Raw genomic sequence first — 22198 nt, 5'->3', positions numbered from 1 at the left:
CTCCGCGCTTCTCGCCCTCACTGCTCCTCCTGTTGCTATTCAGCTGCTGCTGCCACAAACACACACACACACACACACACACATATTAGTCGTATTACACGAGAGAAGAACAACGCTGTGGGGCGCTCATGAATGGCCACCAAACACGTCCATGCACTAATGCCTGAGCTTCGCTACGACCCCCGCACGGTGTACTTCATAAAGTAGTCCGAGTAGTCGACGTGCGCGAAGGACTCATCGCGGTGGTCGTAGAGGTAGCGGCGAGTCTCGAAGAACAGGCTCGGCTCCAGCGGCACCTCGAGGATGACGACCTCGCTCGTCTTGAGGCCCTTCTTCTTTCCACTGGCCGTGCTGGTGCTGTAATACTGCTCGAGGATCTTGTCGCATCGCTCCTTGTACGCCCGGCACGGCGTTCGATGAACCGTCGTCCAGTGCGTCTTCTGGCACTCGGCGGAGCAGTAATACACAGCCTTGCAGCTGCTGCAGCGGAGCAGCGGGGCGGCGGCGGATGTGGATGCCGCCGGTACCCGCTTCTGGCATTGGGCACAGACATCGCTGCAGCCGCGGGCCACGCTGGGGATAAGGTGCAACATCGAGGTCGAGGCGTCGACGAACATGAGGTCACGCGCCTGCTCGACATTCGCGGCTGACCACTCGAACACCACATCTGCGCTGTCGGTGCTTCTGCCGCTGCCGCTGACACGGTGACACGTGGGAAGGGCACGGCGAATGTCGAGCAGCGCGATCACGACGTCCTCGTCCTCCTCTTCGGCCTCCGGCCCGTTGCCGTTATCGCTGTCTGCGCCGCCGCGACTGTTGCGGCCGGCCTCACGCGCCGCCATCAGCTTCTCCTTGAGAGCTGAGCGCGAGGAGGAGGCAGCAGCGGAGGCGCTGCTCTCGCCTTGCTGTCGCGCTTTCTTCGCCGCCGCTGCAGCTACGCTCGCGTCGCCATTGGCATCGTCGTCTAAGGTACCGCCACCGGCCTTGATGATACTGTCGATGACAGGCAGAAACCATGGCAGCTGCGCCAGGTACTCAAGGTTCTCCTTGGCGTAGTTGTTGAGCTTCGCCTCCAGTTGCCCCAGCGCCGACGTTGGCACCCCGCTGTGCGCACTCTCCATACGGCACAGCTCCCCGAGCAGCGACACCGTCTCCCACCTGCATTCGTGACACACGGCGTTGTTCCGCTGCGCCAGCATGAAGGCGACGCTCTTGAGCAGCTTCTCGCGGCGTAGCTTGTTGAGCACCGCTGCCGCCGGTGGCGACGAGGATGTGGAGCGCGCATCTGGGCTCTCCGTCGACGACGACGAAGCTGCTGCTGCCGCTGGTTCTTCGAAGAGGAAGAGCTTCACGGACGGGTGGAAGGCCACCGTGTTGAGAGCGACGAGGTGATACGCCTTGGCGTCGTACGCCACATCCACGGCGGTGAGCTGGGCGAAGACCTGGTCCAAAGTGACTGGGTCCGGTCGCGGCGGCGGCGGCAGTGCTGCGGCGTGTGGCGGCATCGGTGGAGTGGCAGGGCTTCTGCTGCTGCTATGAGGCGGACAGTGGTAGGGCCGATGACGAAAACGTGGGATGCGCGTATGGGTGCGATTACCGCGGACACTGGAGATTTGGAGAGTGAGGAGGGGGGGGGGGTAGAGAGAGAGGAAGCGCATATTGCCGTGAGATTTGCCTGCGTCTGAAGCGGGCACATGTACACGCGCGTGAACACATGAGGAGCCACGCAGGGGTCTTTCTCAGTGCCTGTCCATCAAGCGTTGGACGAGGAGGGTGGAGTGGGGTGGTGGAAGGGCTGTGTCTGTGCCTCGCACATTTGCTCTATCCAGTCTCGCAAACACACCCGCGCGTGCGAGACACGCACATGCGGCCGTCACCGACTCGCTTCCGCCCGCCCGTCCGCCTTCCTTCCTCGAACAAGCACGCGAGGCAACCGAAGGTGGCGAGAGAAGGCGAGCGGGCCGAGAGAGAGCCGAAAAACGGCTACACTGGCGACGCCGACAGGCGGATTCTCCGCCAACGATCCGCATCGACCCACTCATCTCCCGCTACCCTCTTCGCCCCATCAGCTACTCGTTCCTTTGGTATGCTTCTTATCGTGATCCCTTTCAGGCCGCCACGTAGTCACGCAGCTGCTGCAGCCACCGCTCGTACTCCGCCTGCTCGACCCATATAGAGTACTGCCCAACAAATTCGCCGAGCTGGTCGTCAACGCCGCGCTCGGCCAGCCAGCTTTGAATGCCATCGAGGACCTCCTCTTCCACCTCATCCAGGTTTGGCCCCGGGTAGCCGCCGAACGGGTTCGTGTACCGCGGCTGTGGGGCACCGGACGAGGACGGCGGGTGGGACGTGGGAGGAGGAGGGCCGTGGTAGACCAAGCCGTCGACAATCAGCTCCCCATCAACGACGTCGCAGCGAGCCTCGATGCTGTTGTGGTAGAAAGTGTGCTCCTCGAACGAATCCCCGTGGAGAGCGTCCTGACTGTTGGCGGCGGCGCCCTGCTCGCCACTGCTGCGGCCCGTCACCCCCGCACCGCTCCCCTCCTCGCCTTCTTCAGGGAGAACGCGTTGAACAAAGAAGGAGAAAGGGAAGTGTTCGCCGCGCACGTCGCACTCAGGGTCGAGCGAGGCATCACGGGAGGTAAGCTGGATGCGCAAGAAGTGCCGCTCCATGGCCCACGGGGTCGGCTTCACCTCCCGCTCCTGCCGCTGCTGCTGCTGCTGCTGCTTTCCTCTGCTCTCTTGGGTAGAGCTGTCTCCGGCATCGCCGCGCCGCGCCTCGGCCTCTCCACTCCACGTGCTTGGCGACGAGGAGGAGGATGATGGCGGCGGCGGCATCCACAGCCGACGTCCGTAGATGAAGCTGGTGCCCTCCGTGTGATGCATCGTCCACCCCGTCGGCACTGGCGGCGGGCCATGCTCTTTGTCCAGCCGCACCTTCTCGTCGAAGATTTCCTTGTCGATGCATTTAAGGAACGACTCCTCCGGCAGCTCCGCGGCGCTCGGCGGCAGGGCGCTGCGAAGCGTCGGAGCGTGGTGGCGATCGGCGGCGGCAGCGTCAACATCGCCGTCATCCGTCATGTGCGCATCCTCGTCAGCCGCGCCATCGTGATTGCCTGCCGGCGGCGGGGTCGTGGTGGCGTACGCCCGCGTCATGTGCGAGAGACGGTTGCTGCTGCTGAAGGCTGGGCCCACACCACGTCTTGAGCGAGGGAAACACAGTGTGGAGGCAGCGTATCGAAGAGGCGCGGCGGCGCAACATGGGAGCGCGCGACGCAACATCATGCACAAGCGCACACGGGAATCTCTGCCAAGCACAAAGGGCGGGCGCGCAAGCCGCCGATGATGCATACGCTTGGGCCTTCGTCTCTCTTTCGCCCGCCGCCGCCGCCGCCCCGCAAAGGCGGCGATAACCGGGGAGAGGTCGGCAACAAAGAGCCAACGGCAGCGACAGCAACGACGGCGGCAGAAGCGATGTGAGAACACACGGCACACGACGTGGAGAGGGTGGGGTGGGGTGGGGTGGGAGGAGGAGGCGGAGGAGACAGCGGTCTGCTGATGAACCACGTTCTCTAGCGTTAAAATCGATGCGTGTGGTTGATGTGTTGCAGCAAGACAGCGCTTCAACGGTAGGGGGGGGGGGCACGGAGCCTGAGCATGCGAGAAGAGCGCAGAAGGAAGGACGACAGATCGATTAGGCTGGGCGAAGAGAGAGCGAGCTTCACATGCGCAGTGCCCATCCTTATCCACGAGGCGAGACGAGCATGCGGACAAGCAGGGACATGCGCGTTCTGCAGCGGGTTTCAAAGGGATAAAAGAGGGCGCGGCGCGCGGCGACAGCGCCTTCTTCGACCTGATCAGCTGTCGGACGTCCGCTGCATTCGTTCTCGTCTGGTGCGCACGCGTGTCTGTGTGAGTGTGTGCCGCCCCTGACAGCCGCCGCGATCCACCCTGCGCACGGTCGCGCGACGAGTGCAAGCACGCACACGGATGCGCGTGTACGCATGTGAGGCGCATCCTTCTCTCCGGTCCGTTTGGTTTTCTTTTTCCCGACTGGGGTTTGACTTCTTGTGGACGAGGCGCAGCATACAGGGGGAGGCCGACGAGCTCGCACACCGACCCGCTTGGCGATCTCTCCCTCTCCCTCTGCCTCTGCCACTCTTTATCGAACCGCCTGGGGACAGGGGGCGGACAACGCGCACGCTTGGGTATTATGTGCATGCGTGTATCCACGCGGTCCAAAGGGGCACGTCCGGTGGGGGAGGAGGAGGGGGACGCACGGAGAGACGGAGGAGGAGGCGTGCGAGGTGGGTCGGTGAAAGCACTGGGCAGACGCACAACGAAGATGGAAATACAGAAAACTACCTACACACACACACACACACACACACACACACACACACACACGCATACACGTCTGCACAAGCACACTGCCCCACCGACGCGCGCACGGCCACGCATCAAGGACGAGGATCCGCGAAAACAACGCACAATACACATACACACACACGCATGTGCTCTTGCAGTTTCCGAGTCCTTCTCAGAACTTTAAGCTACGTGAAAACACAAAACACAGAAGAAAAGAATTTGATGACGCACACACACACACACACACGCGTTTTCCTGTTGCGCGTTCGACTACGCAGTGGGCGAGTGAGGAAGTGGCGTGGCGTGATGAGCGAAGCGTGTGGGCACGGGGAGGGCCGTGTGCGTGTGTATGCAAAGCAGGGTGTCGCGGGAGACGCACACATACAGAGGCGCTTCCGCCTTCCGCTACTCATCTTCTCAACACACCCTGTCGTTGCCACGTCTGGGAATGCTGTGCTCCAGGTCTCACACACGGCCATGTGCACCCTCCCCCTCCCTCTTCCGCGCCGCCTCATTCAACGCCACAACTGCACGCACGCACACACTCTCCCCTCCCGACCGCCTCCAAGGAACTCTTCAACCCGCTTCCCCTTGCCAAAGACAGAGATACGGGGAAGAGCGAAGGGGGTGGGGCATGCGGTGGTGCATACATGTCCGACTACTAGCAAGAAACGAGCAAGAAAGGAAAGTGATAAGACGACGCAGCAGAGGCGAAGATGCGGCTGCAGAAGGTGGTCGTGGTGGTGGCAGGTGGTGGGTGGGTGGCGCACATGGGTCGTGGGTCCTTCTCTCGCACATGGGCTGTCCATCCGACTTCCATGCGAAGGACTCACCGACAAGTGCTGATACCCCCCCCCCCCCACACACACACACACCAATGGATCTTTCCATGCCGCACCTCACCTTACAGGCACGCACCGCCACTGCTCCCTATTGTTTCTACTGTTCTGCCTCTTCGCGCCAGCGCACCGTCACGCCCGAAGGGAGGCGCCCACCGCCACCGCTGAGGATGGCGTTATGAAGGCCGAACAGCCTCTTCAGGAGAGGCCCTGAGGAGGAGCGCGCGCACACACACATATACATATATGCGTGGCCGCGGCTTCTCAATCCATGGAGAAGACGGCGCCTCGGTTCTTCCACTCCCAGCCGTTGCGGTGCATGCGCAGCGCGTACGAGCTGAGGGAATAGACCCATCCAAGAGTACCGAAGAACGACACGCGCGCCCAGAATTTCCAGTTCAACGGGCCGAAGAAGTTCTTCAGCGCGAAGTGGCCCATTCCGAACCACATGCCGGAAAACGGGCGGTCAACATGGCGCACCGGCGATGTGAGCGGGTAGGGCGCCCAGGGGTCCATGTACTGCTTGCTGTTCCAAGCCTTCCACCCCACCGGGCGGGCGCGGTAGTTCGGCTCGTGGTGTGGGTGCACGCGCAGCGTGCTGAAGCGCAGGTACGCGCCGGCGCGCTCGATGTTCGAAATCTTTGCCACAGCACTCGCGGCCGAGCTGTGGCCCTCAGCCGCGGAGTGGCGAAGAGCGCTAGCAAGCATGGCCTCTGAACGTGTGGTGGCTGGGTGGGTGCGCAGAGGCGATTGGGGGTGGGGGGAAGTACTGCTACAAGAGCGAGCGAGAGACTAACTAAAGAGAGACGCGGATCTGTGTAGTCCACATGAGTGTTGTTGCGTGATGACGGTATGCGCACGCGCGTGCGTTGCATATGTGGGCGGGTTGTCGTTGAGGTGAGTTCGAGATAAGAGAGAGAGGAGAGCACACATCGAGTGCTGTGGGAGGATCATGCCACCACATCACTAGCGCATAGGCGCGCACGCATCGATGCGGAGGCGCGCGCGTCGGACGAACAGGAGTGCGTGTATGGGTGGCAGCTGTGTGCTGTGGACCCGCCGTAACCGGCGTAGAAGGGGAGCATGCGCAGATGCATGCAAGACACATGGCGACGGGCCTTGTCTGCGGGCCCTTCCGTGCGGGCAAGTAGACAGGCGAGTACGAGGACGAGGGGGTGGCGAGGGGCGGTGACTTGTAGAGGAAGATCCGAGGTCTAACGATCCAAGTGAGTGGTGACTGGGGAGTGGGGACAGAATGGGAGGGCGATTGAACACGCCAACGATTAACATCACCATATTGTCTTCCACGGACACATCTAAAGAGATCGCACCGCACGTTAGAAAGAATAAGAACAACAAGCAACAGCGTAGCCGAGCGGACGCTCGACACACAGAGACAGGGCAATGCGAGGAAAGGAGACGTGCATGTATGTGTATGTGTGCTGTGTGCTGTGTTGGTGGTGGAAGAGGAGGAGGCTGTGCAGGGAGGAATCTAACGGAAAAGGAATGAAGAAACATGCAACCACGACCACAAAGAACGCACACAGACACCTGCGCAAAAAAGAGGATCCGACGCATCCCATCCATTGCACTGCATCGGCATCGTCGTCGTGCCCCATCCAGAGGGAGTGGAGGCAACAACGCCGCCGGAGAAAACAGGAATCAAAACAACTATGCCGGCCAACATGACACCGTCCCTGCGTAGGTGGGGAGGGGGAAGAAGAGGAATAAGAAGGGGGGGATGCAGATGTGCGTGTGTGTAGGCTTGTCTTTAGCTACGACATAAAACATGCCATGCGAGGAGGCAGAAGCACCTCGCCCCCTCTCCCCTCCCCTTCCCATCATCATCACGACTACATGAAATTAGACAGCGCTGGCGAGAGGGAGCAGCATCTGTCCTCTGCAACAGCCAACCACAAGAAAGGAGACTCACACACTGGTACACGAGCAGCACCGCCACTCGCACACACACACTTCTTCGTGTTGCTAAAGCGGTTGATAGCGCGCATAGTTGGCTTGGCTGCGTGAGCTGTCAATGAGAAGCTGCAGCTGAGCGGCCGTAACGCGGACGCTGGATATTTCCGACGCTGCCCCGGTAGCGTAGCCCCCACTCGCGCGGCCCATGCTCACACTGCCGCTCGTAGGCGAGTCAACCGAGGAGAAGGTCGCTGGCGACGTGAAGGAGGTCGGAATCATTGCTACGGAGGGTTTGTCCGCTGATACTGTCCTCGCCCGCGCAGCGGCGGCCAGCTCCGCGGCCAGTTCCTTCGCCCTCTTGAGTGCAGCCAGCGGCGCTGCTGCCTCCGACACTGCGGACGACAGCGACGACGCGGAGGCGCCAGCGGCGCGAGGGCCCTCATCGATGGACATTCTTTCCTCCTTCAAGGTTGCGTCGCAACCGCTACCGCCGTTGCCGTCGTGCAACCCCTCCAGCCGCTTAGGGCTGTAGCAGCGCATGATGTCTGTGTAGCTCTCAACGCTAAGCTGCCGTTGGTGCTCTTGGAGGGAACTCGGCGTGTGCACGCCATCGTTGGCACCACAGCGACGCCGACTGCCTCCTCGGACGCGTCCGACAGCACTGGAGGACGAGCGATTCCGCACCGCTCTCCGTCCCACCGCCCCGGCGGTCGCAGCCGCCGCTGCTCCACTGCTGGATGGCGGTGCCTTGTGTGGCTTGCGCGCCGGCGTCGCTATGGTTTCCACTGCGACCTTCCGCGCCGCGCCGGCAGCGGTGCGGTTCGCGGACGTATTGACGTCCGTCGCCTCACGTGGCCGCAGCTTACCACTACTGCTCCTGTCCGCGCGTGCACTCGCCAATGCGCCCACTTGCTGCTGCTGCTGTAGCACTCGCGCACCAGCCGCCGTCGAGAGCGGAGATGCAGGCACAGGGGAGCTGCTGGCCGAGTGGAGTGAGCGCGCCTGCTGGCCATTCTCTTTTTCGCCGCGAGCGATCGCCGCTGACGGGGGCGTCGGCGACGGGCTTCGAGACGCACGGTGTAGCACAACAGCACCGCTACTGCCGCGGCCTCCTGCAGCCGCGTCCGTTACGGTGCATCGTGCTTGCTGCTGGCTGTATGGATGACGCAGTGGAGACCGCACAAAGGCATGCGGGCTCGCCGCGACGTGGCCGCCGCCTTTCTCTTCGGTTCCGTCAGCCCGCTGAGTGAGTTGGTCCGGCTGCAGCAGTGGTTTTGCTGGCTTCTGCCTCTGCTGCTGCTTCGGCGACGGCGGCGCTTCCGGCCCCGACGTTGATGATCGTGGCGGAGCGTGAAGGCCGGCGCTATGGCTGCGCGATCGACGTACCAGCACGATAAGCTCCTCGTTGGCATGCAAGGCAGGCTGCGCCGTCACCGCCGGTTCTCCCGGCGTCGTCGGTGGCGGCATGTCTGACGTCTGCCCTGGCTGCTGCTGCTGCTGCTGGTCGGAGGGTAAGGAGATGACACGCTTGCATGTCCACACCGTCACGTCTTCTGCCGATGCTACGACTCCCGTCGGAGGTGCAATGCCAGCCTCCCTATCATCCGCGGCGTTGCCTACCAGGCGAGTCGCGTTCGCCTTGTCCGCACTCGGAGTAGCATCGCCAGTGATGCCGAGGCCGCGGCGGTTCTGCTGCTCGCTGGCCACCGTCGCGAGCAGTGTTCCAAACAAGGCCAGCTCACGGTCATTCATGCGCTGAAAGTCCTGCAGGAACGCCTTGCTCTCCTCCATCGAGATCATCGATGCCTGACTCACCGACACGGTGTTACTGCTGCCGCCGTCTCTCGGCTTGCGATCGGCAAGGTGACGCGGGCCTGCTGCTCGTGATGTGGCGGCTGGTGTTGCTGCTCCTGCGGTCGTGGACACCACAGGGCGCGCGCGGGGGCCACCGGCACCGGCGGTGCTGCTGATGGTGGGCCGGGTGGCACCGACGTTGGGGCGCCGGGCAGTGGGGGCCGTGCCCATATTGGGGGTTTTGGCGGCCGCCGACGCCGCTGCGGTGTGCAGCGAAGACCGCACGCTCTTTCCTGCAGCACTGCTGCGGGCGGTGCCGCTGGTGCCGTCGCGGCTGTGACTGCGGCGCGGAGCCGACGACGTACTCATGGAGCTGGTCCACTCCGCCACTGACGTCGAGGCGGCCGCCGCTGCGTTGCTGACCGGAATGGTGGTGATGGTGGCATGTGACCGTCGTTGGTGCACGCTGGCCACCGAGGAGTAGCGCACAAGGGAGGACGGCGCCACCGCCGGCACACGCAATCTGTCTGCAACGCGGGGAGCTTGGTCGGTTACGCTACCCGGCACCGCACTGCTGGTACGGCTGCTGCTGCTCTCGCGACGGCGCTGATGCACGGGGGCAGAGCCGCTGCGCACGACGCTCCTGCGAGGCGCCGCTGTACCGGTGTCGGTGCCGCTGCCGGCAACGACGAGAGCCGGCGCGCCGCCACCGTCTCTCGATGGCTCACTATGCCCCAGCGGGCTTCTGCCCCCACTCGCTCCTCGCGTCGTGTAGACGGAGAGGGTGCCCGACGGCGTGCTCGAGCGCGGCCGCCGTGACGCGACACGGGCGGCTGATCCTCCCACAGGGCCCACCGCGTCGTCGCTGTGGGAGCTGACGGATGTGCGACGCTTGAGCGGTGACGAGGACGCGACCGACCCTGCTTTTCGGGCGCTGCCACCACCACCGAAACTGCCTGCGGACGGAGTGCGGCGACGCTGCTGCACTGATGTCGCGGAAGGGGTGCGTGCCAGCCTCGACCGACGTGGGAGCTGTAGGCGGTCCTGCGCGGCAGCGGCACCAGGCAGAAGGGATGCGGCCATCGCTGTCGAGGCCGGGCCGCCGACTCCAGCAGTCGCTGTTCCGGTGGCCGTGGTGGCACCGCGGTAAAGGTCTGCTGGGCGGACGAGCTGCAGGGGCGGCGCGGCGACCTTTGCGTTAGTCTGCCCACTCTGTGCACACCCCGCCACACTCGCACCGTCGCCGGTGGGGGCGACTGCCAGCCGCGGCTGCGGTCGGCGAGGCATGGCCAGCTGCTCTGCCGCGAAAGGTGAAGGGCCACCAATACCAACGTTGCGCAGCGTCGGCGCTGGCTGAAAGTGCACGCTGCTGGAGTTCGTGCCGGCGCCACGCAATCCACTGCTGGCGGACCGGCTGCGGCGTGGCTGAGGGGGAGGAGCGGCGCGCTGTGGCTGCGGCTGAGCGACTGGCAGACTGCTGATACCTGGAGTAGTCGTCCCAGCGCTGTGGCGGCGTGTCGACAGGGGCCGAGGTGCTGCTGCTCGAGGAGAGACGGCAGCGGACAAGGGCGACGGCATGGACGGCGACGATGGCCCGTTCGCGCGTACAGGAGTTCCATGCTTCGTGACGACGGCTGCTGCGGCTGCTTGAACGACCGTGATCGAGGGCGGCGAAGCGCTGCCGCCACCTGCCGTCGTCGTCTTGCTGCTCCGTGTGTTGTGTATGTGCACACGCGAGAAAGGGGAGACGCCCTCGTTGCCGCTGTTTGCTTTACAGGCGCCCACGGAGGTCGCTGCGGCCACTGCCGCAGTAACAGCAGCTGCTGCTGCTTTGTGAGACTGCTGCTCACCCGCGCCGCCTGGCTTAGAGGTCACCTGCGCGTGCGCATCGACCACAGAAGAGGATGTTGTGGTTTCCAATGAGGACGGCAACACAGCTGGGCCTATGCGGATTGATGGCGAGCGGGCCTCGGCAACGAGCGAGCTGTCGTCCCGCTTCGCACAGGCGTTAGCGACGACAACGACGCCAGAGCGAGCAGCGGCGACGGCGGAACGGCGGCTAGCAGTTACGGTGGCCACCTCTGTGACGGTCACGCATCTCTGCCAGAAATGGTGCTGCTGATGCTCCTCTGATAGCGTGTGGGAGAACGAGTGGGGTGACGCAACGGATGACAGCGACGCCCGCGTGCGGCTTCGCGAGTTGCTGCCCGTCTTTGAACTGTCGTAGCTCAGGCGGCGGCACGTGGACATGGGCGGGGACGGCGACGTCGCGGCAGGACGCGTCTGCCGCTGATAGTGGCCCTGCGGAGACGCAGCCAGTACCACTCCTGCTCGCGAGTCGTTCATTGGGAGGAGCGCTGCCCCAACGGTGATGGTGAACGGAGCAGCAGCAGCAGCAGACTGCATGACTGGGGGGGGGAGGGGCAACTCTTTATATGTGTTAATGACGGCCCAAAGCACAGCTTAAGCGAGAGAGAAGAGGTGATGGTGGCGTTGGGGGGGGAGGGGGTGACGTTGACGACTGAGGGAGGGAGGGGCGGCGAGAGCCAGAAGGGAAGCACAGAGATAACGACGAACACGCACGGCGCCCCTTGCTGCTGGGTGCGTTCCGTTTTCCATGCTGCATGTGAGCGGCGAGCACGCGCTAGTGCCATCGTAGGGCGACGCAGACATACATACACAACCGTCATCCTCACTGTCATGACCTATCACCAGCCAGCATCACAGACACACCACTGAGACGGAGGGGGTGGTGGAAGCAAGCGGTGGTGGTCGTGATGTGCGTGCGTGACACGACGAGGGGAAGTGCCGCCGCCGCAACAACAACAGAGGAGGAGGAGGAGGAGAGCGCGCGTTGGCACGCAAGGGATTTGTCGATGGAGGCAAGTGCGAACAAGAGGCAAGTAGAGACGCAAGAGACAACGGCAGCAGCAGCAGCAGAAACGCCACCATCACTGCCTGAAATCACATCGAAAACGTAGAAACACGAAGAGAGAAGTGCCGCCTCAGGCAACTCGTAAAGACCGTCCCCGACATCATGCGCGTCGTCGCCGTCAGGGTGACGAGCCTGCCGTCAGGGTGACGAGCCTGCCGTCCACCCAGCACCAGCAGCGGCGGCAGCAGCGACATGTGGAACAGAGGACACACACACACACACACGAAAGTATTGCGGATGGATTAGGGAGAGGCTCGACAGACATTGTTATAGAGAGAGAAGGACAGCGAAGGCCTTGTCGAAGGCGAGGCGCTGTCGTGCAGGCATACGATGCATGCAAGCATGTGCGTGTGTGTGTGTGGGGGGGGAATATATATGGGCAAGCTCGAAGAAAAAGGACGGGTGCAGGACGACGCGGGGGGGAGGGAGGGGGCGTGTGTGTGTGTGTGGCTCCCCCTCCTCCGCCCCCCTGGCGTCTGCCTATTTGACTATGTGTGGAAGGGGGAGAGACGGTGAGGGTGGGAGGAGGGCGGCGAAGTTCATCAAGAGAGGAGGGGGGAGAGGCTGACAACAAGAAAAGAAAACATTAGTGATGAACGCGCTACAACGACTGTACTGATGAGCCATCTGTGCAACGAGGGAGGAGAAGTGGGTGATGGTGGTGGGGCAGCGACGGTACGCATCCGTACAGAATCAGGCGCGCATGTAAAGAATCGGGCCACGAGGGGGAGGGGTGATGGTGGCAGTGGTCACCACCGCTTAGAACCAAAAACTAGCAAAAGAATCTGCACTAACATACATAGACATACACCTACACGTACAGCCACAGACGCCGTAGCCCTGGTTACATCATGTCGCATGACCCTCACCATGACCAGCACTGCTATCGACGGCGGTGCTCGTGCGCTGCCTCCCTCCTCCTCCTCTTCCATCGAGAAGTCCTTCATGTCTTCCGAGGGACTAGAGTCCTCGCTCTTGCGGGACGCACGCACGATGACGAGGGCGAGGGCGAGGGCGAGGTGGGGGTGATCCATGGCAGCTGCAGACACGTACGCGAACAACTTTCCAATGTTATCCTCGATGGGTGTTGGTGTGGCCGCCGAAAGCCTTTAGAAAACAGGACGCAGTGCTCGCGTTGCCGTCGCAATTACCCCAAACGCTGCACGCGCCATGCGGGCGGTGCCGTCTTCGTCGCACCGCTCCGGCAAGTCTTGCATTGCTTCAGTGTCACCCTCGTCACCGCGGGTCCACTGCGGCTTCTGGTGCGCCTTGCCCTCACGGAGCGCCTGCTGATGTGCTTAGGCCAGACGCCGTGGCAGCATCGCCGCGTCAGCGGGCGCCATCGAGTCCATCGCGGCGAAACCACAGCGCGCAAGAAAGACTTTGAGGGAGGCATCATGGGACGCGCGGGAGTAGTGCGGCGGCCACAGCACCCGCGATGCGCTTGCCTCAGCGGGCGAAGGCAGCGGTGCTGGTGCGGTTGCCAATGATGACGGCGCCCAAGAGTAGTCCTTTCCTACAGTCCTCCTCGTCGCCTTCTCCGCATTCATCACTTGATGAACCTCAGCGAAGTGTGTGCTGCCCCCCTCCAGCCGCATGCGCCCGTGCAGCTCGGCGAGGCGCAAGCGCAGCAGTAGGTTCGATTGTTCCACCTCCACCAGCCGCGCCTGCGTCGCTGCCCGCGCTGCCCGCTCCTCGGCAAGGGTGGTGTCAATGGCGTTCATGGGGCACTCAAGACGCGGCTGCTTTTGGTTCGCAGTGAGGGAGGGGAGCGGCACAGACGAAAATGCCGCCATGCTCGGCGAGGGCTGCAGAGCGGGCGCGTGCTCCGGCGGAGATGACCGAAGATGACGAGTAGGTGCCCTCGTCTCCTCTGAGGCCGAGCTGACGCCCATCGAGACGGGTATCGCGGTGGGTTTAGACACGAGCACGCCACTGCCCCCGTCCCTGGTGCGTGTGCTTGCCGTGCTCGCCGTTGAGGAGACCTCTAGCGGGTTGGTGCCGTCTATAACGCGGTCACGCGCCGTGGCCTCCGCCTCGCCGACTGCTGCGTCCGTCGAATAGAGCATGGACAGCATCGCGGCATCTTCGATGGTGATGGCGGCGGCCGCAGCAGCGATCAGCTTGCGCTGTAGCTCCATGCGGCGCTGCGCAATGGGGTAGGCAGGGGAGAGGAGGGCGCGGGCCGAAGCGCTGCGCCAATATGCCTCCGCCTCCGCCGCTCCGCCGCCGCCGTCGTCCTTGTCGTCGTCAGCCGGCGCTGTTGGGCTGGATGGCCGAGGTGAAAGGTGCCACCACTCCGGCGACGTAGGCCCAGCAGGCGCCGGGCTGCGACGACAGCCCTCTGGTACTGCGCCAGAATCGGCTACCTCCTTGTTCTCGACGCCGCTCGATTCGAGGCTGTCGCATCTCTGCATGCCGCCGTTCCCAGCACCGGCGCTTCGTTCGCCGCTGATCACCTTCGGCGCTGTGGTCTCCTCGGGTACGACGAGACCTCGACCGCCGCTGCTATCACGCGCGCGAGATGATGAGGTGACTGCTCTGATGGACGCGCTGGTGGTCAGCGTTCCGGAGAGCCGCCGCCGCAGCTGCTGCTGCTGCTGCTGGTGGATCATCGCGGCCGCGAAGTAACCGAGGTGTCCCTCCAGCCACCACGTGTACGTCGCGAGCTGCTGCAGGCGGTTCTGCGCGGTCGAGGCATCGACGGCAAGCTGGCATATCTTCGCCTCTGCCGCAGCTTGCGCGTCTTCTGTGCCCGCTGTCGTCTCGTTCAGCCTCGCGTTGCTCTTCACACTCTTGCACAGCTTCGCGAATCGCAGCGTCGACATCGTTTCCTGCGCATCACGCGAGTCCGGTGACACGTTGCACAGCAGGAACGTGATGGCATTGCCACCGAGGCTGCTCTGCAAGATGTGCGTGAGCTTGCTGTCGCGATACGGAATGTGCTGGTCTGCCCTGGCGCCTGTCAGTGCAGCAGCACTGCTGGCCGAGGTGGTCGCCAAGTTTTTGGAGAGCGACGAGCGGGACGCCGAGCTCAGCAGGCGCATCACGTTTCCGAGCACAGAGAGCGAGCGATTGATGTTCTGTGCCTCCTTGAGCTGCAGGCCGTGCGCGCCAGTATGGCTGACGCGCTCCGACCCTGCGAGGTCGACAAGGCTCAGTGTGGAGCGGCGGGTGGCCCACGCGGGCTTCTCTCCGTCGCGTGAGCGTCGCTCATACTGCTCGACGCGTACAAAGAAAAAGACATGGGATCGACTGCTGCTCTTGTTCAGCTCTGTGCTGCCCGCCTGCCGCTGCCTCAGCGCCAGCCAGACTGCCTCCAGCGCTGCGTGAATGTCGTGCACTTGGTGCTCGCGTAGCCCCTCGATGTACACAGCTTCGCTGCCGGCGTTGTGCGCGGGCTGGCGGAGCGAGGCCCAGCTCGACGGAGGCGGCGACACAGCTCTTGCCTTCTTCAGCTTCGTCGGTGGCGAGCTCTGCGAGGCCGACGATGCGGGCGCCCCTAGACGAATTTGCAGTTGCGGCGCTGCTTTTGTGGTGGTCGGTGCGGTCCACTTCATCGGCATTGTCTTGGCTGATCCCATGGCGGTGCTGGCCCCAGCATGGGAGTTGGCGCGTGGTGTGCTCGCAGCCGCCGTTGGAGGGGCCCGCGTCGTGGCGGAGTTACCGCACCGAGAGCTGACGCGCTGCGACACACGTGTGTGCTTTGGCGCCGCGCACGGCGATGGAGAAGCGGAGAGCTGGCCCCGCCCTCCCGTGACAGCTGACGCGGTGGCCTTGCGGTGGTCGCGGCGGCCACTCATGCTGCTGCTGTTACCGTGATGGCGAAGACGCGTCGCGGCTGATGGGCGAGAGACGTCCTTCTTGCCAAGCGTCGCTGCCTCGTTCTTGGGAAGCTCACCCGGCAGCAAGTCGCGCATATTGTTGTTGTACAGTTCCAGCGCACTGAGCGTAACCTGCCACGATGACGTCGGCGCCGCAGACGCCTGCTGCAGCCTCCCGTCGGCGCCGTGTCGTGCCTCCAGCCCGCGAAACAGCTGGATCAGTATGCGGGGAAGCAGGCCGACGTCAGACGCGACGCGCACCTGCTCCTCTTCATCGACGTTGCTGTCATCGCACTCGACCGCCCCGGCTGACGCGGGCTGCGAAGCCAGCCACCGCAACGCCTTCCTCGACAGCTTTCCGCCGTGCGGCCCGGCAATGGTGTAGGTCTTGCCACTGCCGGTCTGGCCGTAGCACATCACGGTGCTGTGGTAGCCCCGCAGCACCCGCGCCACCGCGCGCTGACCGATGCACGCCATGATATCCGCCTGCGTCACGCTGTCGTCGAGGATGCAGTCAAAACGGAAGCGAAGGGTGCGGATTCGCTGCCCAGCCGCGGCACCGTTCGCCGCCGGCGTGCTTGCCCCGCCCGAGGCGTTCGCAGCGACGGCGACGGCGCAGTCGATGAAGCCGTTCCTTGCGTCGGCGCTCACGCAGACTTCTTTCGATGCGCTGCCCTTGCTGTCGCTGTTGCCGGTGTCGTTCTTTTCGGCTTTCAGGATTGCTCGCCTGCTCGCGGACCGCCGCACGCGCACGGTGGCGCTGTGGCTGGGGGTGCTGTTCGTCGTCCGCTGGCGCTCCTCAACCAGTGAGCCGCCGCCGGCGGTACTCGCCTGCGTACTCAAAGCATCGTCCCAGTCGCCGCCGCTGCTGCGCAGCTCGCATGGCGGTTGCTGCTCCGCGCTGTGCGACGACGCTGATGACGCGGGAAAGAGACGACGCGCCGCCGTATCAGTTAGAGGAGACGTCGACGGTGCTCCCTTGGCCGTTATCAACGAGGTGCGAGGACGCACGCGCACCGCTACGAGGATGTTCATATCCGCATTGGCCACGTCGTCATCTGCCACCATGACTGCCGGCCCCGTGGCGATACCGTCCTCAGGTGCCGGCGACGTCCTGCCTTGTGGTGGCAAAGCCATACTCCCACTGTCGCCGCCCGCGTTCTTGTCCTGCCCCGCGTTGCCGGCACTAGTCGATGCCACTGAGTCCGCTTGAGGTGCCGCCGCGCTCGCTCTCGCCAGCTGCATGCTCTCCAGCACCAGATCACCGAGGCCGACATTCACACAGGCCCAGTCCACGCCCTCGTTGGCGTCGTTCAAGTCCGACTCAGGCATCCGGCCCTTCGGGCTCTCCAGCTTCGTGTAGGAGTCTTCATGCACCCCCGGGGCCAGGGTGCCGCACCTCGTGGTGGTGGCTGTGGCCGTGTACGTTGCAAGACGCTTCGAAGCTACGGTCGGCGACGCGACGCTCTTCTTCCGATTCGGCTGCTTCCGCGGTGCCGCTGCCGCATTAGAAGAGGGGATAGGGGAAGTTGGGCTGGCCACAGGGCTTGCTGCGGCTCCCTTTGGTGGCGCTGCTGCTGCTGCTGCTGTGGCGGGTGGCCCGGAGATCCATTTACTGCAGGCGGCGGGACGCGTGTGCACCGCGCCCCTACTGCAGCCACTGGCGATGATTAGGCTGGGCTGATGCCGCGACTGCCGCGGTTTCGATGCTGAGTTGCCGGTGATACTGCTGCCGTTCGCCAACGATGCCCGCACCGTCGTCGCCGCCGAGCTCGCACCGCGCTTGCCCGTTGCTGTGGACAGGTATGCCGACACCGAGTGTATGAAGGTAGACGAACGCGGTCTATTGGTGCTGCTGGCATAAAGCGAGTTGTGCGGCGCACGCTCGCCGTCGCCCTCCTGGGCCTCTTCGAAGGAAGCGAGCGGTGACCGGTGCATCGAAGAGGTGCGCGGTGAAACGAAGACGGTCGACGGTGGATCCGTGGCTACGGAGCCGTTCCTGCTCGACTGCGGCAGCGTGGGGGAGAGCAGGTGTGTTTGCCGTGCCGCGGTGCAGCCGCTGTACATTTCTGCCGTGGAACACCGCGAGTGGGTGGTGTGGTGTGTGTGTGTGGGGGGGGGGTTGGGCACACAACCCTCAAGTGTGTCACGGGCGGTGACGGTGCGGATGGGGCGCTGTCAGACACCAACGACGACAACACGGGCAAAGCGGGGCGAAGGCAAGAGGCGGAGAAGATGATGATGACGGGGTCACCAGAGGAGATACATACATACGTATATGATATATATATATATTATATATACGATGGGCCTCATGTGCGTGCGGTCGGCGTGATGACGACATCCGGCCGTGCAGATATGGCGACAAGAGGGTGCATCGATGGGTACACAACGCAATCGCGCGTGGTTGGGGCGTACGTGCATGCGTGCGTGGTTGGGGTGGGGAAAAGATGTGCCCAACAGCAACAAGGCACCGAGTCCAAGGGCCACTGCGCATGGGTGCATCGGGCTCCTTGTACGCGAGCCAAGCGAGAGAGAGAGAGAGATCGACCGGCACACCCGCGCGAAAGCGGAGAAGATCAGCAGCGTGCGCGCACGTGAAGATGGGTGTGCGCCATGGGAGGCAGGGCGGAGGGGAAAAGAGTGCAAGGCTGAGCAACCCCTCTCCCCCCCACACACACACTCACGCAGCCCGGCACACGCGCGTGCTCCGCCCCGCTCGAGGCGGCGAAAGATGTAGAGCGATAGGGAGGGGAGGGGCGCGATTTACATGAGCGAAGTGTTGCAGCCACAGCCGCCTCATCCGACACGACCGTTGGAAGAGACGCGCCGCAGCTCTTCTTAAACCCTTCCCCCTCCCCCTCTTCCTCGACCTCCACGACGCTTTCCCTTTGGCGGACCGTATCGGACAGTGGCGCGCGCTCGAGCGATGAGCAGGTGTGCGGGCATCCTGCGACGCCTCGCGCTGCGTGTTTGGCAAAGGTGCACGAGGGCACGCTCATCGAATTAAGGACTTAGGCGAAGCGTCAGACAGGCAAGGGCACTGAGGCAAGTGTGCAGGAAAGGCACCGTCCTCACGTGCCCGCATCATGCGCGTCCACGATCGTTATACGCCAGCTCTGCTGCAGCCTGCGCGACTAGCAGCTGGCCGTCACTGTTGTCGGTCGCGCGTTCTTGCGCACCACGCGTGTCTGTTCGGGGTCAAAGCCCTTCTCCTTTGAGTTGTACGTGGCCCAGGTCGGCGTCACGGCGGCGTAGTCTAGCGAGGTGAAGTCCGTGCGCCCCGACTCAACCAGGTCGTAGAAGCGCTCGTAGTCGATCCAGGTGTGCCAGTGACCATCGAAGAAGAACTTGTCGAGTGCGATGAGGACGCAGCAGCTGTGCTCGTGCTCGCACGCTACGTGATATGGGCGGTTGCGCTCCTCGGCCGGGATGACAATCACGTCGCCGCCGCCTTCCTCTTCCTTGTCCATCTGCGGGGTGCGGTAGTGTGGGTGCCGGCTCGCCATCTCGGCGCAGAGCGCCTTGCAGAAGCCGACCACTTCGTCATGCCGCGGCACGTTGTCTTTCATGTTCAGCGTGCTGTTGCTGCTTGTGCCGCAGTACGTGACGCCCTTCACCTCAATGAAGTCAGGCTGCCCCATCTCGACAAGGTCCGCGTACGCCTTCACGTTCTCAGTGTTGTACTGGTTCACCAGCGTCAGCCGGAACACGGTGCGCTGCTGCTTCCTCGCCAGCTCCTTCACGCAGCTGAGGCAGCGATCCCAGTAGTCCTCGAAGAGCGGCCGATCGATCCGCTTCAGCTCCTCGGGTGTTGGGGCGTCGATGGAAAGGTACAGCTGCACGACCGGCTTCAAGTTCCGCAGCTGCTCCGGGAACTGCGCGTTCGTCACCATGAAGGAGGAGATACGGTGCTGGTGCAGCAGCTCACAGAAGCCGTTGATCTGCGGGTACATGATGGGCTCACCCACGAGGGAGAGGGCGCAGTGGCGGATCTGCATGGCCATGGCCAGCCGCTCCGGTGTCACGCCCGGGACACCGCGCATCTGCTTGATCATCTGGTAGTGTCCTGCCATCCCTTGCGCGATGAGCAGCTCCGGCGGGTCCTGCTTCCATCGAAAGTGGCGCGAGATGGGGTTCGTGTGATGGCGCCAACAAAAAACGCACTTGTTCGCACACGCCAGGCTCGGCGTCATCTCCATACACTGGGAGGAGTTGATGTTGTAGAAGGTGTGCTTGTAGCACCCGCCCCGACCACGCAGCATCGACTTGGTCCACCGGCACAGTTTCACGCCCGAGTGGGAGCCGACGAGGCGGTACCCTTGCTTCTCCAGGTTCTGGCGCAGCTTCGGGTAGAGCAGCTCGGGCAGCTCGCTCGGGTCCTTGCTGAGGTCGAAGTCGGCGTCGTCGGTGCCGTCCCACACAAGGTCCTCAACATCGTCCATGCCGTCGTTTTCCGCGTTGCTGTCGTCGTCATCGTCGTCGCTCTTGCTGACGGCAACGCCGTCGGCAATCGTGTCTGCCTTGCGGCACGCGCAGCCATCATCGCCGTCTCCACCGGCTCTGCTGCCGCAGAGCTGCTGCGACGACTGCTGGCACGCACAAGGTCCACCCTCCTTCCCGCACGTGCCCCCTGCCGCGGCGGAGATGATGGAGGTGTTCGCTGTCGCGACGGTGGCGCTACCACCCTTGCAGCTGCGCGCTTCCGTGGCACTGGCAGCCGCAGGACTGGTCGCTACCATCTCGGACTTCTTCTTGACGGTCACCGTGCCGTCCGTGTGGAAGGTGGCGCGACTCACCCACTTCAGCAGCGCCGTGGAGAAGATGCGGAAGAGCGACTGCGTCTTCGCCTCCGTCGCGTACACCGGCGGGACCACGAACGGCGGTGCGCCGAGGCCGCGGCACCACTCGTGCAGGTTCTTGGCGAAGGCGTTAAAGCGCTCCTCGCCGTATGCGATGTCACCGAGACCGAAGACGGCGAAGCGCTTGCGGCCGAGAGTGTTGCGCGGGATACGGTGGTCCTCGAAGGCGTCTTTCAGCATCGCCTCGAACGCCTGTGACCGCGGCGGCGCGACGCCGTCCGTATACGTACTGGCGATGAAGATGATGAGTGCGTACTGGTTCTGCTCCAGCAGCGTGTCGACGCGGCACACGTTCTTGATGCCTACTTCTTCTTCACGCATCTCCATCACCCGCACGAGCGGGCAGATGACATCTTCAGCTGCTGCCGGCGATGCTGTCTGCAGCTGTGCCGTGATGAGTGAGAACAGTTTGTGCGCCAGCGCCAGCGAGTTCTTCGACTGCGTTGCGTAGGCAATCAAGATCTCAGCTGCCACGGGGGCTGGTGGCACCGCCACTGCCGGTGAGGGCGTCATGCGTGCCGGCGGCGGAGACTGCGCCGGCGCTGCTGAGGGAGGCGCGGAGGCCACATCGAGCTGCTCCAGCTCCGCCCGCACCCGTTGGCTGAAGATGATGGCGTCGTCCACGGCGCCAGCATCGCCTCCAGCGACGTTGCCGCGTGTGTGGACTGAGTCGGCGAGATGGCTGTAGAGAAGAAACGCCACGAGCGGCAGCCCAAGGCTGGCGAAAAGCTGAAGCAAAAAGGTTATCATGACGATGCCGTTGGACGCTTGTCCCTCCCTTCCACTTGAGCTGAACCCTCTGCACGCGTGCGGGCGTGTGGGAGTGCAACGCCTTCTCTGCGCCGCTTCCACTCGGCTGTGATGGTGATCGCCTCAGCCGGCGCTGTACCGTGTCTCTGTTGTTAGACTTGTTTGCTTGCGTATGCGGCGTTGCACAGATGCTTGCGTGTGGAGGACGGTGCACAGATCGCGAGAGGCAGAGGCAGAGGCAGAGGCGGGGGGAGGGAGCACGATGGGTATCAGTGAAAGACGAGGGGAGGTGCCATGGGCTGGAACGGCGCCGCGCCCCTTTTCGCAGCTTGTGTCGGCGTGCACCGGCGCCTGCCTTGGGCTTGGCGCCCATACGGGTGGCACACGCCCTAAGCAGGTGGGCGGACAGGACGTCTCTTATCCGTTGCTATTATCCGTGCCACTGAAGGCACGAGCGTAAACACTTTTGTTGTGGTCCGTGGAGTCGCGCGCCCGTGACACACCTTGGTGATGCACGCACCACACACGCACGCCGGGCCTATGCACGCGGGCGAACGACTCGCCAGAGGGGCGATGAAGAAGAGAAGCGTATGTGTTTGTGTGGCGGTGGTGCTGGGAAAGCCAGAGCGGGAGAGGGATATTCTCGAGATGCCAGCGGGCTTTCACGCACCGGCACCCGGCCTAGTACGCGCCTACCCACCGACTCACCTACTTGGACACATTTCCGTCAACAACAACCAAAATAGAAGCGAATGCGAAGTCCATGGACACGCCATTGGAACACTAGTAACGCGAGAATGGATGCAACACCAGGACGGGGACAGCGAGGGCGCAGACACATGCACACGCCATCCGCGTCGCCGCCGCCCGCCTCCCCCCTCTCTCTCCCCTGTCGTGTTTCCTTTCGTCT

At 63.6% G+C, this 22198-nt stretch overlaps 6 protein-coding genes across 6 annotated transcripts; all 6 read right to left on the bottom strand.

The window, feature by feature from the left end:
- Positions 1–173: 173 nt before the first annotated feature.
- Positions 174–1658, bottom strand: LINJ_05_0800 (MYND zinc finger (ZnF) domain-like protein; the record flags this gene model as incomplete). Its single annotated transcript, XM_001463006.1, has 1 exon — positions 174–1658. The coding sequence occupies one exon, from the start codon at positions 1656–1658 to the stop codon at positions 174–176; it is 1485 nt and encodes a 494-aa protein (XP_001463043.1).
- A 450-nt stretch (positions 1659–2108) lies between these two features.
- Positions 2109–3281, bottom strand: LINJ_05_0790 (conserved hypothetical protein; the record flags this gene model as incomplete). Its single annotated transcript, XM_001463005.2, has 1 exon — positions 2109–3281. The coding sequence occupies one exon, from the start codon at positions 3279–3281 to the stop codon at positions 2109–2111; it is 1173 nt and encodes a 390-aa protein (XP_001463042.2).
- Positions 3282–5470: 2189 nt separating this feature from the next.
- LINJ_05_0780 (conserved hypothetical protein) lies at positions 5471–5914 on the bottom strand (the record flags this gene model as incomplete). The annotated part of the gene is made up of 1 exon (XM_001463004.1): positions 5471–5914. One exon carries the CDS (start codon positions 5912–5914, stop codon positions 5471–5473), a length of 444 nt encoding a protein of 147 aa, XP_001463041.1.
- Positions 5915–7192: 1278 nt separating this feature from the next.
- Positions 7193–11323, bottom strand: LINJ_05_0770 (hypothetical protein, unknown function; the record flags this gene model as incomplete). Its single annotated transcript, XM_001463003.2, has 1 exon — positions 7193–11323. The coding sequence occupies one exon, from the start codon at positions 11321–11323 to the stop codon at positions 7193–7195; it is 4131 nt and encodes a 1376-aa protein (XP_001463040.2).
- A 1827-nt stretch (positions 11324–13150) lies between these two features.
- Positions 13151–17743, bottom strand: LINJ_05_0760 (kinesin-like protein; the record flags this gene model as incomplete). The annotated part of the gene is made up of 1 exon (XM_001463002.1): positions 13151–17743. One exon carries the CDS (start codon positions 17741–17743, stop codon positions 13151–13153), a length of 4593 nt encoding a protein of 1530 aa, XP_001463039.1.
- A 1070-nt stretch (positions 17744–18813) lies between these two features.
- LINJ_05_0750 (conserved hypothetical protein) lies at positions 18814–21288 on the bottom strand (the record flags this gene model as incomplete). The annotated part of the gene is made up of 1 exon (XM_001463001.1): positions 18814–21288. One exon carries the CDS (start codon positions 21286–21288, stop codon positions 18814–18816), a length of 2475 nt encoding a protein of 824 aa, XP_001463038.1.
- Positions 21289–22198: the final 910 nt, after the last annotated feature.

Source organism: Leishmania infantum, chromosome 5 (assembly GCF_000002875.2).
Source record: "Leishmania infantum JPCM5 genome chromosome 5".
Lineage (NCBI taxonomy): Eukaryota > Euglenozoa > Kinetoplastea > Trypanosomatida > Trypanosomatidae > Leishmania > Leishmania infantum.
Note: the sequence above shows the minus strand (reverse complement) of the source record. Positions and strands in the feature narration are given on the sequence as shown.